General features: G+C 46.2%; 1 protein-coding gene across 1 annotated transcript in view; it reads right to left on the bottom strand.

Annotated features, from left to right (window-relative positions):
- EEPD1 (endonuclease/exonuclease/phosphatase family domain containing 1) overlaps positions 1-17,983 on the bottom strand; it is a 145,919-nt gene that overhangs the window by 51,562 nt on the left and 76,374 nt on the right. Inside the window, exon 3 of the mRNA XM_004045309.5 lies at positions 10,451-10,502. Coding sequence (XP_004045357.1) covers positions 10,451-10,502 — 52 coding nt within the window. The remainder of the gene's footprint in view (positions 1-10,450; positions 10,503-17,983) is intronic.

The raw sequence follows: 17,983 nt of genomic DNA, 5'->3' as shown, positions 1-17,983 counted from the left end.
CTGAACTGCCTCCCACTTATTCATAATTATAAAGCATGCCATAGAGTGTTTATTATTTCTCCATTTTTATCGATCATTTCCTTAAGATACACTCCCAGGAACCGGTCACAGGTCAAAGGATGGGGATATCACAAATGCTAATGAAATGCTCTGCTCAAGAACTTGGAAAAGGCCAGCACCACGTCACCTGCCCTCTCCAGCAGTGGCCAGGGGCACTGATTTCATCACAACTTCACCATTACACATCATGCTTTAAAACTTCACTAATGCAATAAATTTAAAATGAACCCTCATGGTTTAATTTGCTTATCTTTGATAGCTGAGGGAACTAAAGACAGTTTAAAAGTCCTGTTTGGGGACTCTGTTTTTTTGCTCACTTAGAAGAAAAGCTTTTCATAAAAAGAAAAAGGTAGTGAGAGCCCCTGAATATACCTGATATCTTGTGATGATTTTCAAAGAATAAGGAGAAAATGTGTGTGTGTGTGTGTGTTTAATGAACCACAGAGCCTAGCCCATAATTAACTAAAATGCCCACTTTCCGGCAGCGAGGTCCTGGGTGGACCCTGAGCACTGAGTTTGTGAAGTGGAGCTAGTGGCAGCTGTGGTGGCTGCAGTCAGCCTGAGTTAGACTCCATACAGCGGAGTCTGGGCTCCACAATGGTACCCACCCCCAATTCTGCTTACCAGCCCTTTCAAGGAGAAGTTGCCATCTTCCTGCTGATAGAAACTTAGCCAGGAAAGTGATTACAATGAGTTTACTCATGATTAGCCGCTGATCTTGCTCAACCCAATGCAAATTTATACAAATATATGAATATTGATCACTCAAGGTGGTATTCAAATTCAGCTCTGACTACATGAAGGGCTAAGTGTGGCGGGGGTGGGGGAAAATAAATAAGGGATCTGAAGAATCTCATTCTGATATTTTTGAAAGAACACAGTGTTTTTTTGAAAAAAAAAAAAAAAAAAAAAAGAGTATCTGGCCGGGGGTGGTGGCTCATGCCTGTAATCCCAGCACTTTGGGAGGCCGAGGTGGGCAGATTACTTGAGGCCAGGAGTTTGACACCAGCCTGGGCAATGCAGTGAAACCAAGTCTCTACTAAAAATAGAAAAAATTAGCTGGGTGTGGTGGTGCAAGCCTGTAATCCCAGCTAGTCGGGAGGCTGAGGGGGGTAAAATTGCTTGAGCTCAGGAGGTGGAGGTTGCAATGAGCTGAGATCGCACCACTGCACTCCAGCCTGGGGGACAGAGTGAGACTCTGTCTCAAAAAAAAAAAAAGTATCTTAAAGTATATATATTTTTATAAGTTAAGATTCTTGAAGCAATTCATTTGGACACCAAGCCCAAATGAAGGGTGTGTCCAATCCACGTCCTCCAACCTCTCACATGTCCTCATGGCTCCCATAACCTGCTAGGTGGATGGTCTCTAGGCAGCCCTCACATCCTGTGTGTTCCTTCACTTTTAGGTGCTCCTTTGACATTGTCCACATCTGGAACCCAGAACCTCCTTCTGCATCCTCTATCCCCCATCCCACATTCTCTGCCTCTCCTGCTGGAGGAGGCTAACACCAACTGTGCAAGTCTGTTTTGCTACAAGTCACACTATGAGAAGATCTGGGCATTGGTTCCCCATCACCTGGGCCAGGACTGATCCTATGGACCTGCTCCCACTCCTGGGAAATGCGGATATAGGATCGTCCAGTATGCCTGCTAAGGCTGATGTTCAGATTAAATGAGATCACAGAAGATGGGCAGCTGGTTGCACTTAAAGGAGCTGGGAAATGGAGCCCAGTCCGCTGCAATGGGTCCTGGATTACCAACGCACCTGCTGTGGACCTGGGGCAGAGGGCACTTCAACTCCCTTGGCCTCAATGTCCTGTCTGCAAAATGACAGGGTTGGATTAGATGGTTTTAAAAGTCTCCCTTGATTCTGAAGTTCTGGGATTCTATGCCATTCAAATGTAAATGTATCCTTATAATCACATGTATCTTTATAACTTTATCCCCGTTGGTAAACAGTATAATTTTGGCACAGAGCAAGCACTCAATTGTTGCAGAAACTAAATTAATTGCAAGTCCAAATCATAGTGAATAACACTCCAAAAGCACGTAATAAGAGAGGTAGTGTTTATGGATGTACATGTGTGTATATTCAGAAAACACCCTCACCAATTACAGATACAAGCACTTTGCATCCTTAGGTTATTCACACACATCTATGTGAAAATGGCTTATCATCCTCTTTCCTTCTGAAAATTCCCAGGAAGCTATCATTCTAATGTTGCCCACCACTAGGGTTTGCCTGGAAACTCCCTGACTAATCTGTCAAGTTCATTTTTTTCTTTCTTTTTTTTTTTCTTTTTGAGATGGAGTCTCACTCTGTCACCCAGGCTGTAGTGCAATGGTGTGATCTCAGCTCACTGCAACCTCTGCCTCCCAGGATCAAGCAATTCTGCCTCAGCCTCCCGAGTAGCTGGAATTACAGGTGCGTGCCACCACGCCTGGCTAATTTTTGTATTTTTGGTAGAGATGGGGTTTCACCATATCGGCCAGGCTGGTCTCGAACTCCTGACCTCAGGCGATCCACCCACCTTGGCCTCCCAAAGTGCTGGGATTACAGGCATGAGACACTGCGCCCAGCCCAAGTTCAATTTTTCTAGTCCCAAGCTTGCTGATGAAATGCACATACTCTGTCACACATGTAAAGCACTCTAAGACATCTTAGAGGTCTGCTCCATCTTCAGGAAAACTAGAATAGGAGTTGGGCTCCAAAGCTGAAATTCTAAAAAAAACACCTATCAGCAGGGAGGACTGACAGGCATCTTTTCCTAGACAATTTGGCAAAAGGAGCAGTGGGGATGCAACTTCTTTCACATCTTTTAATGGCAACAGATGGATCTCAAGTTGGGCTTCTCCAGAGAGAAGTAAGGACGAGATGCCAGTGATGATGATGATGACGACCACAGCAGCAGCTAATTAGCAGTAGAGGGGATAGTACCAGCTACTGCCACTTTGGTGCTTACGATATACATAATGGCTTTTATTTCACACATCTCACTTAGTTCTCATAAGAATATCCTAATAGGATAGGTATTATTCTGAAGCTCCATGTTAAAAAGAAACAGAGGCTAGCCAGTACCTGGCCTCATGTGTCCCCCAGCTACCAAATGGCAGGGCTGGCTTCGACCCCCACCTCTGCCCTCACAGCATGAACTCAGTGGACTTGTAATTATAACAGAGTCATGATCTGGGAGGGGCAGCACTGGCAAGGCCACCAGGTGGGTGGCCTGTGTCTCCTGAGGGCCCAGCTCACACAGGCAGCTTCTCGGGCAGGCACTGGTCTCAGGTTGGGTCAGCCAGTGGTCCGCCCTCTGGTCCTACCACGGTCCAGCTGGAATGACCGGCCAAACTATTGTTTGTGGCTTTGCAGGAAGCCATTTGAAAGGGTCATTGAAAAATGATCTTTCTAAATCAAGCTGTACCAATATTTTTATTTCCTTTTATGAAATGCCACTTTTAAAGGCTTTAGATGGGCCTGTGTTTAAAGCCTGGGAAACAAGTCCCTGTGACTTAAGTTCAGAAAAACAGAAGTGTCCCACTCTCAGAGCAAAAACAACAGAGAACTGCATGACATGTATCCTTCTTACAGCAAGTTCTTGCTCTTGGGACCTAATGGATGTTTGACAAAAAAAGCACATCTAAATCCAAAACACTTTTTCAGACCAATGTCACATGCACTGACACTCACACATCTTAGATCATCTGCTCATGGTTCTAACCATTTTTCGAAAGAAGAAATTGGTTGAAGAATTTAGATTGTTAATTGTATGGTTTATAACATTTTAAAAATAAGTGACAAGTCACTTTTACTAGTCTGGGAACTGGCTCTGTGTAGTGTTAGGAGAGAAGAGAAACTCAGAAGCCTGATCCCACAAGGGGCCCCCACCGCCTACCCAATCTACTGCACCTAAATGAAGACAAAGAATAAGAGGCAAAAACTAGAACCCTACTGATTTATGTCTTGGGGGTCTCTGTGTATCTATGTATTGGGCTTGTGTTCACCATTCACCTCTTCCCAGAACACGTGATTTGATGGTAAGTAGGGTAGGTGAAACAGGAAAGCCCCCAAACACAGTAAGGACCACTGGAGCAAGGAAGTGGAGAAAATACGAGAAAACTGAGTACACAAGGGCAAAATGTCCCCCTCTTCACAATGTGATCAAGAATCAACTCTGCGGCCAGGCGCGGTAGCTCATGTCTGTAATCCCAGCACTTTGGGAGACCAAGGTGGGTGGATGACCTGAGGCCCGGAGATCAAGACCAGCCTGGCCAACATGGTGAGATCCCATCTCTACTAAAAATACAAAAAAATTAGCTGGGCATGGTGGCAGGCACCTGTAATCCCAGCTACTCAGGAGGCTGAGGCAGGAGAATTGCTTGCACCTGGGAGGTGGAGGTTGCAGTGAGCCGAGATCATACTACTGCACTCTAGCTTGGGCAACAGAGCGAGACTCCATCTCAAAAAAAACAACAAAAAAAACATTAGCCGGGCATAATGGCAGACACCTATAATCCCAGCTACTCAGGAGGCTGAGGCAGGAGAATCGCTTGAACTCAGGATGCGGAGGTTGCAGTGAGCTGAGATCACACCATTGCACTCCAGCCTGGGCAACAGGGCAAGACTCCGTCTCCAAAAAAAAAAAAAAAATCAACTCTGAAAAATGAAGCCCAGGTATTGAAGAATGGGAAGGAACCACAGAGAGCAGTTTCACAGACTAGGAAAGGGGCCGGGGCCTTCAGGGAAGATCCTCTGCCAGACAGAGCAGCTCAGCAGAGGCCACACCGGGAGGAGAACTCGGCTCTGCCAATTGGGAACCTCCTCAGAGCTGGCTCTGGGCTCTGCAGAAAACAGGAAAACCTTGGCACGTCTAAAAATGGGAAGGCTGTCTACCTAAAACCAAGTAATGTTTAGGCAAATGGCTGGTCATTTTAAGTTAAAATACTAAGATCCTAATAACAAGGCCTAATATTAGCAAGAAAAAGTACTTATTTTCTGAGACCTTAAAAGACTGCTACTTCTTTTTAGCTTTTTATATTAGGTTTTACATAATTTAAATCTTTTATTGTTCAAATTTAATCTACCAGTACTTGTGAAGAAAATGGCCCCTTTAGAATAGCTTCCATCTTAAAAGAAGAGGCCTGTGCAGGTCCCCACTGTTGGTTGGGACTGTCTGGCTAGAAGCGACCAGTTCTATCATAGCAGGGTGTCGGGAGTTCAGTGATTACAAAACTCAAAGGCAGGTTGTCATTTGAAGCTCAGCTGCATGACAGTAAAAGAGGTTTGAGGTTTGCAGAATGTGTGTCTAACTAAGCCCTTTTTTGCTGGCTCTACCTATTGAACTAAGACTATTTTCTTTTTTTTTAATTATTATTATACTTTAAGTTTTAGGGTACATGTGCACAATGTACAGGTTTGTTACATATGTATACATGTGCCATGCTGGTGTGCTGCACCCATTAACTCGTCATTTAGCATTAGGTATATCTTCTAATGCTATCCCTCCCCCCTCCCCTAACCCCACAACAGTCCCCAGAGTGTGATGTTCCCCTTCCTGTGTCCACGTGTTCTCATTGTTCAATTCCCATCTATGAGTGAGAACATGCGGTGTTTGGTTTTTTGTCCTTGCGATAGTTTACTGAGAATGATGATTTCCAATTTCATCCATGTCCCTACAAAGGACATGAACTCATATTAGGTTTTACATAATTTAAATATTTTATTGTTCAAATTTAATCCACCAGTACTTATGAAGGAAATGGCCCCTTTAGAATAGCTTCCATCTTAAAAGAGGAGGCCTGTGCAGGTCCCCACTGTTGGGACTGTCTGGCTAGAAGCGACCAGTTCTATCACAGCAGGGTGTCGGGAGTTCAGTGATTATAAAACTCAAAGGCAGGTTGTCATTTGAAGCTCAGCTGCATGACAGTAAAAGAGGTTTGAGGCTTGCAGAATGTGTGTCTAACTAAGCCCTTTTTTGCTGGCTCTACCTATTGAATTAAGACTATTTTCTTAATGAAAGGAAGACGCAGGTGAACTAAAAATAAAAACTGGGTTCTCACAAATAGAATGACGGTGTTTACTTCTTCTCTTTTGGTGCCAAAAAAAAAAAAAAAACAGGCTTAATTGGCCGTAAAAGTCAAATTCACAACTCATAGATTCTTTCTGACTAGTTAATAATAGCGATGGTGATAATAAATGATACTCTACAGCAGCGTTCTTGAACTTTCGAGCACATAATCACCTGGGGGCTTTTTAGAATGTAGCTCTGATTCAGGGGGTCTGAATTCAGGCAGCTGAGATTCTATGTTTCTAACAGGCTTCTAATGCTGCAGGTCTGTGGGCCACACTTCGAGTAGCAAAGTTCTATATTTGACAAATAACTTTTCTTGTTGGCTTTTTAATCAGTCCAGGTGGAAGGGAATCTGTAAGTCACGAGGCCCTTTAGGAACTCATCTTATTCCAGCATATCAACTGGACCAATCCTTTTTTTTGAGACAGAGTCTCACTCTGTTGCCCAGGCTGGAGTGCAGTGGCGCGATCTCGGCTCACTGCAACCTCCACCTCCTGGGTTTAAGAGATTCTCCTGCCTCAGCCTCCTGATTAGCTGGGAGGCACCTGCCACCACACCCGGCTTTTTTTTTTTTTTTTTGTATTTTTATTAGAGAGAAAATTTCGCCATGTTGGTCAGACTGGTCTCGAACTCCCGACCTCAGGTGATCTGCCCACCTTGGCCTCCCAAAGTGCTGAGATTACAGGTGTGAGTCACTGCGCCTGGCCTCAACTGGACCAATCTTGATGCACAAAATAGCACTATGCCAGGTAATATATCATATGTCACTCAAAACGTAACTGGCTATCAAGCTCATGATGACTGTTTGCTTCTGAACTTTTCAAGAAATGTTTGCCACCTGCCTGGCACACTGGAAGCTCAACAAATTCCTGTAGCATAAGGGAATGAATGACTGAATGAACAGAAGGAAGGAGGAGGAAACTCAGCGAATTTGGCTCCCTGCTGGACCCTGTACATAGGCAGACCATCTTGTAAAGCTTCTTACTGGTCACATTTTGAGATGGCGGGAACAATACAAAATCATCAGCAGACTCGGGGAGAGAGAATCAGGGTGGGGGAGGAGGAATAGGAAAGCACATGGGCAGCAGCTAACTCTTGGAGATCACTGAGTACCAGGCACAGTGTTGAAGTCCTTTATGTGAACTATCTAATTAGTCATCTTACAACCTCTGTGAGTTAAGAATTAGAATAGTTTCAATTTTATAAACTGGGAAACTAAGGCACGAGAAAGTAAGTAATCCAAGATAATCTAGTTAGGAAGGTGGGCTTAGGGTCTGCTCCGCCGCAGCCTCAGCATCAAAATCACATCCTCAGGGCAGCACAACTGGCTCCGCCACCAGCCACAATAAGCCCTGACCCTACTTCCCTGTTAGGTTTTGAAAGTAGTTAATACTCACGGATTGGGTTAGCTCTGGGGCCTCTCTAAATCAGGTGTACACACAGCTCAAAAGATATAACTGTTATTTTTGGGGTTTTTTTTGGGACAGGGTCCTACTCTCTCGCCCAGACTGGAGTGCAATGGCGCAATCTCGGCTCACCACAACCCCTGCCTCCCAGACTCAAGCGATTATCCTGCCTCAGCCTCCTGAGTAGCTGGGATTACAGGCACATGCCACTACCGCCTGGCTAAGTTTTGCATTTTTAGTAGAGACCGGGTTCCACCATGTTGGCCAGGCTGGTCTCGAACTCCTGACCTCAAATGATCTACCCGCCTCAGCCTCCCAAAGCGCTGGGATTACAGGCGTGAGCCACTGTGCCCAGTCATAACCGTTATTTTTGGCACCTGCATTTTTATTATACTGATAAACCCCAGCACTAGGCTCCACATTTGCTAGCTTTGTCTGATGGTTATTTATTTATTTATTTATTTATTCATTTATTTATTTTGAGACAGAGTCTCGCTCTGCTGCCCAGGCTGGAGTGCAATGGTGCAATCTCAGCTCACTGCAACCTCCGCTTGCCAGGTTCAAGGAATTCTCCTGCTTCCGCCTCCTGAGTAGCTGGGACTACAGGTGCACCACCATGCCCAGCTAAATTTTTGTATTTTTAGTAGAGATGGGGTTTCACCATGCTGGCCAGGCTGGTCTTGAACTCCTGATCTCATGATCTGCCTGCCTTGGCCTCCCAAAGTGCTGGGATTATAGGCGTGAGCCACCGCACCCAGCCATCTGATGGTTTTTTTAAATTGAGAAATAAAATGAATAACCACAATGAATACTAAGATGACAATTTTTTGAGGGGGGATACTAGAAAAGTTTCAAGAACATACAAGGAACTCACATACCCCTTTACACAGAAGGATCAATTGTTTGTATTTTGCCTCATTTACTTGATGAGTTATTCTCATCTTTCTCTCTCTGGCTCTGTCTGACATATATACATCACTATTTCTTTTCCTTGAATCATTTGAGAATAAGTTATAACCATGCCCCTTTATTCCTAAATACTCCTGTGTTAATTCCTAAGAACAGGGGTCCCCAGATTGTGCGCTCCTTATGAGAATCTAATGCCTGATGATCTGAGGTGGAACAGTTTCATCCTGAAACCATCCCCCCAACCCAGGTCTGCGGAAAAATTTTCTTCCAGGAAACTGGTCCCTGGTGCCGAAAAGGTTGGGAACTGCTGCCTAAGAACAAGGCCATTCTCTTACATATCACAAGCCAATTATCAACTTCAGGAAATGTTAATGTTAATACAATACCTTCATCTCATTTACTATCCACATCCAATGTTGCCATTTGGCCCGATGATGTCTTTTATAGCCGGACCCACTATGTTTTAACGGCTGAATGCATATTAAGAATTAATATAAGTAATTAAGAATTAATAATGAGTAGAGTGCTTTGGCATTTAGAAAGCCCTTTTGCTACATTAACTCATTTGCTTCTCGCTTTGCCTCTCTGAGGTCAGGCAGCAGCTCTATCCTTGGTTTACCCAAGATAGAAATGAGGTTGAGGGGACATCAAATCCAAAGCAGTGCTCAGACCTCATTCCTCCCTCACACCACTGGTTGGTGTTCATTTTAAAGACTTTATTTGTCTTAGTGCCAACCAGCAGACTGACTACTAATCCAGACATTTTATTTTTTGAGACAGGGTCTCTTGCTCTGACTTCCAGGCTGGAGTGCAGTGGCATGATCTTGGCTCACTGTAGCCTCAGCCTCCTGGGCTCACGTGATCCTCCTGCCTCAGCCTCCTGTGGAATTGGGACCGCAGGTGTGCACCACCACACCTGGCTAATTTCTTGGTTTTCTGAAGAGATGAGGTCTCACTATGTTGCCCAGGCTGGTCTCAAACTCCTGGGCTCAAGCAACCCTCCCGTCTCCCAAAGTGCTGGGACTACAGGCAGAGCCACCTCACCTAGCCCCCTCAAATATTTTAAATTCCAAAAATAAACGGATATAGTTCAAGTGCTTGTCTCTCTAACCAAAAACAAATGAATATCGTTTGGGTGCTGTTGCTTCATGTTAGCATCACAGATTCTAATTATCACCTGCGGCTACACATGCAGGAAGAGTCCTGAACTCCCCAGGGTTTGAGAGCTTGGTATCAGCTGGGAGGCCCCTGATGGGCAAGTAGGGGGGCCTGGCTTCCTTGGTGCCCACCCAGCCTGTTTTGTGGAGCCCACCCCACCATGCATGCCGAACTTGAACCCACAACTGGCAAAAAATCCCCAACCCCAGGCTTGACTTGAACATAGAAAGCCGAGACACACTGGGGATCTCTTCCAGGACACAGTGAAATGTTGGTTTGGGGGCAGGGAGGCAGTTTCCCAATCCTCAGTAGTAGCCTAAAAAGAGATAAAAACGCATGAACTTGACTACTGAATAGAGAAGTACTGGTTTTGGAAATGGAACTATTGGGATTCAAATCATCACTCTTCTACTTAGTTCATTTGCCTTAGGCAAGTTACTGGGTCTCAATTCCATCATCCCTACACCCAGATAATAACACACAGCAAGCAGAAATGCAGTGAGGTGGCCAACACAGACTCCGGCACGCGTGAGGCCTCTGGCTCCTAATGGTTGAAAGCATAGAAAGCCTCCTCCAGAGTATGGCCCCTTGCAGCACGAGCCTCTGCCTTTCACACAACCTGCACACAACCCAGAGGGAGCCAGGCACAGCCGAGTTTGTAGGTGTGAACACAATGTCAGCAAGGTAGGGGGCTGAGATTAAAATTCTGCATGATTCGCTGTCAGGAATACAAAATAACTGACCGTCTATTCAGTAGGGGCTGTCTCTGGTGACAGGGAGTTGAATTTTTCTTATGTGTGGCCCTCCGTTCTCGGTTTGTGAATGTGGAAGGAAGAGTAAAATATTTACCTTTTCCAAGGCCTCTCTGTCAAGCAGTTCTTGCACAGCTAGAAGCTTGATGCTGTAAGAAAAAAAATCAAAACCACACTTGAAAACAAATCATTTCATGTCACCAAGGATCATCAAACAAGTCGCAAGAACAAAAGGCTGAAATTTCATCCTGCATTTCTACGTCACCTGCCATCTTAAGGTGATCTTTTATTTAAATCAAAATGACCGTTTTGAAAGTATTTAAAATGTTTCTAAATTTAAAAGTAATTTTTACCATATGATCCAGCAATTTCACTTTTAAGTATATTCCCAAAAGAATTGAAAGCAGGAACTCGAATAGGTAATTGCACACCAATGTTCATAGCAGCATTATTCACAATAGCCAAAAGGTTGAAACAACTTAAATGTTTACCAACAGATGAACGAATAAGCAAAACGTAGTACATACTTTTAATGGACTATATTACTCAGCCTTAACAAAGAACATTCTGATACATGCCACACCACAGATGAACCTTGGAGACACGCTAAATGAGGTAAGCCAGTCACAAAAGACAAATACTATACGATCCCACTTATATGAGATATCTTAGAGTAGTCAAATTCACACAGACAGGAAGTAGAACTGTCAGGGGCATTTGAACCACAGCGATTCCATCTTGAATAGGGGCTGGGTAAAATAAGCCCAAAGACATACTGGGCTGTATTCCCAGGAGGTTAGGCATTAAGTCACAGGGTGAGATAGGAGGTCGGCACAAGATTCAGGTCACAAAGACCTTGCTGATAAAAGAGGGTGTGGTAAAGAGGCCGACCAAAACCCACCAAAACCAAGATGGCCACAAAAGTGACCTCTGGTCACTCTCACTGCTCATTACATGTTAATTATAATGCATTAGCATGCTAAAAGACACGCCCACCAGCAAGCACCATGACAGTTTACAGGTGCCATAGCAGCGTCAGGAAGTTACCCTATATGGTCTAAAAAGGAGAGGAAGCCTCAGTTCTGGGAATTGCCCACCCCTTTCCTAGAAAACTCATAATCGACCCCTTATTTAGCATATAATAAAAAAACCCATAAAAATACCTAGCCATTCTTTTTTCTTTTTTTGAGACAGTCTCACTCTGTCACCCAGGCTGAAATGCAGTGGAGTGATCTTGGCTCACTGCAACCTTCACCTCCCGAGTCCAAGCCATTCTCCTGCCTCAGCCTCCCGAGTATCTGGTTTTACAGGCGTGTGCTGCTACATCTAGCTAATTTTTGTATTTTTAGTACAGACAGGGTTTCACCATGTTGGTTGGCCAGGCAGGTCTTGAACTCCCGGCCTCAAGTGACCTACCCCCCTTGGCCTCCCAAAATGCTGGGATTACAGGCGTGAGTCCACTGTGCTTGACCTCAGGCAGCCATTCTTTATTCCTTTACTTTACCAATAAACTTGCTTTCACTTTATAGACTTGCCCCAAATTCTTTTTTGCGCAAGGTCCAAGAACCCTCTTTTGGGGTCTGCATTGGGACCCCTTTCCGGTAACAGAATGGTGCTTACCAGGGACTGGGGGAAAAGGAGAATGGAGAGGTATTGTTTAAAAGCTATGGAATTTCACTTTGGGATAAAGAAAAAGTTCTAGAGGGCCAACGCAGTGGCTCATGCCTGTAATCCCAGCACTTTGGAAGGCCAAGGCAGGAGGGCTGCTTGAGCTCAGGAGTTCAGGAGCAGCCTAGACAACATCACAATGTGTCCAGAATTGGTGGGTTCTTGGTCTTGCTGACTTCAAGAATGAAGCCGTGGACCCTCGCGGTGAGTGTTACAGTTCTTAAAGATGGTGTGTCCGGAGTTTGTTCCTTCGGCTGTTTGGACGTGTTCGGAGTTTCTTCCTTCTGGTGGGTTCGTGGTTTCCCTGACTTGAGGAGTGAAGCTGCCGACGTTTGCGGTGAGTGTTACAGTTCATAAAGGCGGCGCGTGTAGAGTTGTTCATTCCTCCCGGTGGGTTCGTGGTCTCGCTGACTTCAGGAATGATACTGCAGACCTTCGCAGTGAGTGTTACAGCAACATGGACCCAAAGAGCAAGCAGCAGCAAGATTTATTGCGAAGAGCAAGAACGAAGCTTCCACAGCCTGCAATGGTAGGCGAGTGGGTTGCCCCTGCTGGCTAGGGGGCCTGCGTTTATTCCCTTATCTGGCCCCACCCACATCCTGCTAATTGGTCTATTTTACAAAGAGCTGACTGGTCCATTTTACAGAGAGCTGATTGGTCCATTTTACAGAGCACTGATTGATCCGTCTTGACAGAGTGCTGATTGGTGCATTTACAAACCTTTAGCTAGACACAGAGTGCTGATTGGTGTGTTTACAATCCTTTAGCTAGACAGAAAAGTTCTCCAAGTCCCCATCCAATGAGCTAGACACAGAGCGCTGATTGGTGCGTTTACAAACCTTTAGCTAGACAGGAGACAGCTAGAAAAGTTCTGCAAGTCCCCACCTCTCAGAAGCCCAGCCAGCTTCACCTCTTACTGGCACTGGCAGCGGGACTTTGCGGCACCTAGCCTGGGCACTAAGGCAGCCCAGAGGGAGCTCGTCCCAGACAATCAAGAGGAAAAGAGGGGAAACGAGAAAGAGACGGAGACCTGCTGTCGTGGCCAACAATCCCGCGAAGAGGGAACGGCGGTCCACGCCCGGGATTCAGCCTCCGATCAAGCCCAGCAGGTGCCGGCCGGCGGCGCCTAGTGCGGGGCTTGCCAAGCCCGCGCTCACCTGGAACCCGCGGCCCGCCAGCGCCGCTTCCGCCCGCGCCTCTCTCTTCACGCTTCCCTGCGAGCAGAGGGAGCCGGCTCCGGCCTCGCCAGCCCCAGAGAGGGGCCCTCACAGCGCAGCCGCCGGCTGAAGGGCTCCTTGAGCACGGCCAGAGCGGACGCAGAGGCGGAGCCGAGAGCGAGCGAGGGCTGCTAGCATGTTGTCACCTCTCAACAAGACCCCATCTCTACTAAAAATACAAAAAGCCTGGTGTGGTGGTGCATGCCTGTGACCCCAGCTATTCAGGAGGCTGAGGTAGGAGAATCTCTTGAGCCCGGGAGGTTGAGGCTGCAGTGAGCAGAGATCACGCCACTGCACTCCAGCCTGGGTGACAGAGCGAGACTCTGTCTCAAAAAAAAAAAAAAAGGAAAAAGTTCTAGAGACAATGTTGGTGATGATTATACAACAACGTAAGTGTACTTTATGCCGTGCCACTGAACTGTACACTTAAAAAGGGTTAAAATGCTAAATTTTATTTATAAACATTTTGCCATAAAAAATTCTAAAAGTATCTGATAGCTACTTACTGTGAGGAATTTGAAATATTCAGAAGAATATAAAGAAAAACAGTCACCCAAATAGCTAAAGCCATCGCTTGCAAAGGGACCCTGCTCAGCCACTCATTTGTTTTCCAAACATTGACAGCGCCCTACTGTGTGCAGGTGACCAAGGATCCATGATTGCTATGGCATTCCCTGCCTGGAAGGCACTCACAGCCAGTCCAGAATATGATGTACTGTATGCCAAAGGGGCACACAGAGATGCAGAGGGGAGCCGGGCCCAGCCGAGGCCAGAGGATTCCTGGAGGGACCAGGTTAGCTTTGTCAGGGAAGGAAGGCTGGGAAAAAAGGCGATCACAGAGGAGGTCTATAGAGGCTCCAAGGGCAGAGATGACTAGCTGGTTTCCAGTGCAGGTGCCTGAACTGAGGCTACAGCCAGCAACCAGGGTGACAGAATTGAGAACTGCATGTAGGTTGACAGGGGAGGTATTTTCCCCTTTTTGACATGTTGCTTTTGAAGTGTTCATGGACACAACGAGCAGGTGGTCGATGCTGTGGGGGAGGCCTGGGCTGGAGGCTGTGGGGAAGGCCTGGGCTGGAGGCTGTGGGGAAGGCCTGGGCTGGAGGCTGTGGGGAAGGCCTGGGCTGGAGGCTACGGGGAAGGCCTGGGCTTGAGGCTGTGGGGGAAACCTGTGCTGGAGGCTGTAGGGGAGGCCTGGGCTGGAGGCTGTGGGGGAAACCTGAGCTGGAGGCTGTGGGGGAGGCCTGGGCTGGAGGCTATGGGGGAGGCCTGGGCTGGAGGCTATGGGGGAGGCCTGGGCTGGACTCAGCACGCAGTAAAAGCATGAGAGCTCCAAGGAGCTGTTTAGGGAGTGGGTCAGCTATGGATGGTGTGACGACACTCCCTGCCCACCCAGAATGCTCACTGGTCATTTCCTCTCCACCTCCAGCAACCCGCACAGGTTCTACGGAATAGAAATAGGCCCACTCTGAAGCACATGCCTCCCTCCAAAGGGATTAGACAATTTTTCTTTTTTTTTTTTTTTTTTGAGACAGGATCTCACTTTGTCACCCAGGCTGGAGTACACTGGCACCATCTTGGCTCACTGCAGCTTTGACCTCCAGGGTTCAAGCGATTATCCTGCCTCAGCCTTCCAAGCAGCTCGGACTGCAGGTGCACGCCACCACACCAGGCTAATTTTTGTATTTTTAGTAGAGATGGGATTTCGTCATGGTGCCCAGGCTGGTCTCAAACTCCTGAGCTCAAGCGATTCGCCTCCCTCAGCTTCCCACAGTACTAGAATTACAGGTGCGAGCCACCACATCTGGTCAGAATTAGGCAATTTTTAAGTTCACCTTAATTTATAGAATTCTTCATACCCTTTGTACAACTAAGCAAACACTGTCTCACCAAATACAATGGCTAATTTAAAAGCAGCTTCAAGAAGTGCAATGAAAATTTTCAAGGCTTATAAGAAACCACCAACACCAACAACAAATCAGGCCGGGCACGGTGGCTCACACCTGTAATTCCAGAACTTTGGGAGAACAAGGCGGGTAGATCATTTGAGGTCAGGACTTCGAGACCAGCCTGGCCAACATGGTGAAACCATGTCTCTACTAAAAATACAAAAATTTGCCCAGGCATGGTGGCGGGCGCCTGTAATCCCAGCTACTCAGGAGGCTGAGGTGGGAGAATTGCTTGAGCCTGGGAAGCAGAGGTTGCAGTGAGCTGAGATGACACCAGGTACTCCAGCCTGGGTGACAGAGCGAGACTCTGTCTTAAAAAACAAACAAACAAAAAACCCACCAAAAAACAAAACAAACAACAAATTGGCAAACCATCCAGGCTCATGGACAGGAGTGTGGGCGTTCTCTCTGCTCCAACCCCGTTGGCTTTTGTTCCATCTCTTAGGCAGGTTTGCTTTTGTTGTTTCTCTGGCTTGAAGGGGTCTTCCCCAGGATCTTTCCTACACCATCTGTCTCATCCCCTCATTCCAGTCTAACTGGGAATGCCATCTCCTCCAAGCAAACTTCCCTGGACACCCGAGTTAAACTAGCATCCCAGATCACAATATGTTATTTTCTTCAGTGGTCTTTGTGCTACCTTGAAGCATGAGTATATCGGGGTGCTTTTGTCTGTCTCCTCCCAACAAGCGTGGAAGCTCCTTGAGGCTGGGGGCTGAGACATTCTTGCTCATAATTACATTTTTGATGTCTACAACTGGCACATGGAAAGCGCTCAAGGAATTTATTTGCTCACCAGGCCTGGAGGCCTTCAGGCCAAATTGCTATCAAAGCTCATACATTCCAGCCTGAATGGGTAATAGCAAAGGCCATGCCTCGGTTTCTCCTTCTGAAAAGAATGCCTCAAACAAGATGACTGGGTGGATCCTCCCTTGTTGAAAGGTGCTACGTGAATTATGTAACTGACTGTCATTCATGAAATATGCCTGGTGGCAGGTCAAGGCCACTGGCCACTCCTCAGCACATTCTGATTCCCACTGTGCAAATCTAGATTCCAGGTTACCAATTTGGACTGCAACTTATATGCTAAGTTATGACTATCCAGTTGTAGCTCAGATTTCAGAAGCCTAATCTGCCTCTGAAATAACCATGATAAATATTTACACTGGAGAGACTTTTCAGATAGTCTCCCATTCCTGCCCCTTTTATGGTCATGAAGTCCAATTTAGTATCAGGTATCAAATGGCAACAGCTTAAAGAAAAGATCTCAACACTGTTAAAATATTCAGCTCTATTTTTCTCCCTACTATTCACTAAGATATTACATTCAAGCCACAGCAGAACAAGATTTGAAAACCAACAATTTCAGGCTCTAAAATGAAAATGACATTAAAATAACTTCAACTGACTCTGATTTAAGTCAAAACCTGAAGGATGCCATGTCCTGCTCTCATGAGTTACTGTCCTCTAGAACACACCTGGCACAGGCCTGGCATGCACAGTGCTACCCTCCAACCCCCCAGCCTCCACAGAACTCTCCCCCACTGAACTTAGATTCAGCTTCCAAATTCTTCTCAACACTCCAGTGAGCCACAACCAATCTACTGAAATCGGCATATGAGATAAAAACCCATTTATTTTCTGCTCTAAAACCAATACCAAATAGTATTATGCATTAGGAGTAGGGGGAGGGGCAAAAACAAACCAACCAGAGACATTCTTATACTACTAAAACCCAGCAAGGGCTGGTGCGGTATCACGTCTGTAATCCCAGCATTTCAGGAGGCCGAGGCGGGTGGATCACAAGGTCAGCAGATCAAGACCATCCTGGCTAACACAGTGAAACCCCGTCTCTTCTACAAACACAAAAAATTAGCTGGGCCTGGTGGTGGGCACCTGCAGTCCCAGCTACTCGGGAGGCTGAGACAGGAGAATCGCTTGAACCTGGGAGGTGGAGGTTGCAGTGAGCCAAGATTGTGCCACTGAACTCCAGCCTAGGTGACAGAGTGAGACTCCATCTCAAAACAAAAACAAAAACAAAACAAAACAAAACAAAACAAAAAACCCAGCAACATAAATGGAATAGCTTTAGGGGCAGAGGGAGAGAAGATGATAAGACACTCAGATCTACACAGTTTAGTGTTTCAAAATGAGAGCAGTGCATATTAATATTAAGAAGCTACTGCTGGAGCTGTTCATAACTTTGGATTTCTTCAGAAAGCTGTTTTGTCCTCCTGAGAGTTGCAGTCCTTAAGGGTATTCTGAGATGCTTCCTGTTATATAACTGTCCTGATTTTATTTCTAACCTTATTGGAAACCCTTCCAGTTTATGGTATTTATTTCAGTATTTATGATATCAGATTCTTCTAGCATATCAGATACTCCCTGGGAGGAAATTTCAGACGTATGAAGCAGCAATAAGCCCATGTACTAAATCCTCCACTTGACACCATCTAACTTTTTGCCCTGGAAGGGAATCTGGTATCTCATATTTTCAATTCTGCCTCTTCCTCCCCTCCTTTCTTCTGCTGATTCTGCAAACTTGTACTGAATACCTCCCATATTTCAGAAACTGCCATGTGTCTGGGGGACAAGATGAACACACAGTTCCTGCCCTCCACAAGGGCCCACAGGGGTTAGGAAGCTGCTTCAGCATACGTCCGAGGAAGAGAGAGGTGTCTTCCTGAGACTCTCCTGGGTTCCAACATGGACCAGTAGATCCGGGCCTAAGAGGTTGTATCTGTTAGCGGCCTGGAGCTTGGTCCTCATCCTCTGAGAACAGCACAGCCCCAAGCAGAT

The sequence above is a fragment of the Gorilla gorilla genome, chromosome 6 (assembly GCF_029281585.2).
Source record: "Gorilla gorilla gorilla isolate KB3781 chromosome 6, NHGRI_mGorGor1-v2.1_pri, whole genome shotgun sequence".
In the NCBI taxonomy this organism is placed as follows: domain Eukaryota; kingdom Metazoa; phylum Chordata; class Mammalia; order Primates; family Hominidae; genus Gorilla; species Gorilla gorilla.
The sequence above is the reverse complement of the archived record's forward strand: the minus strand, read 5'-3'. Positions and strand labels throughout refer to the sequence as shown.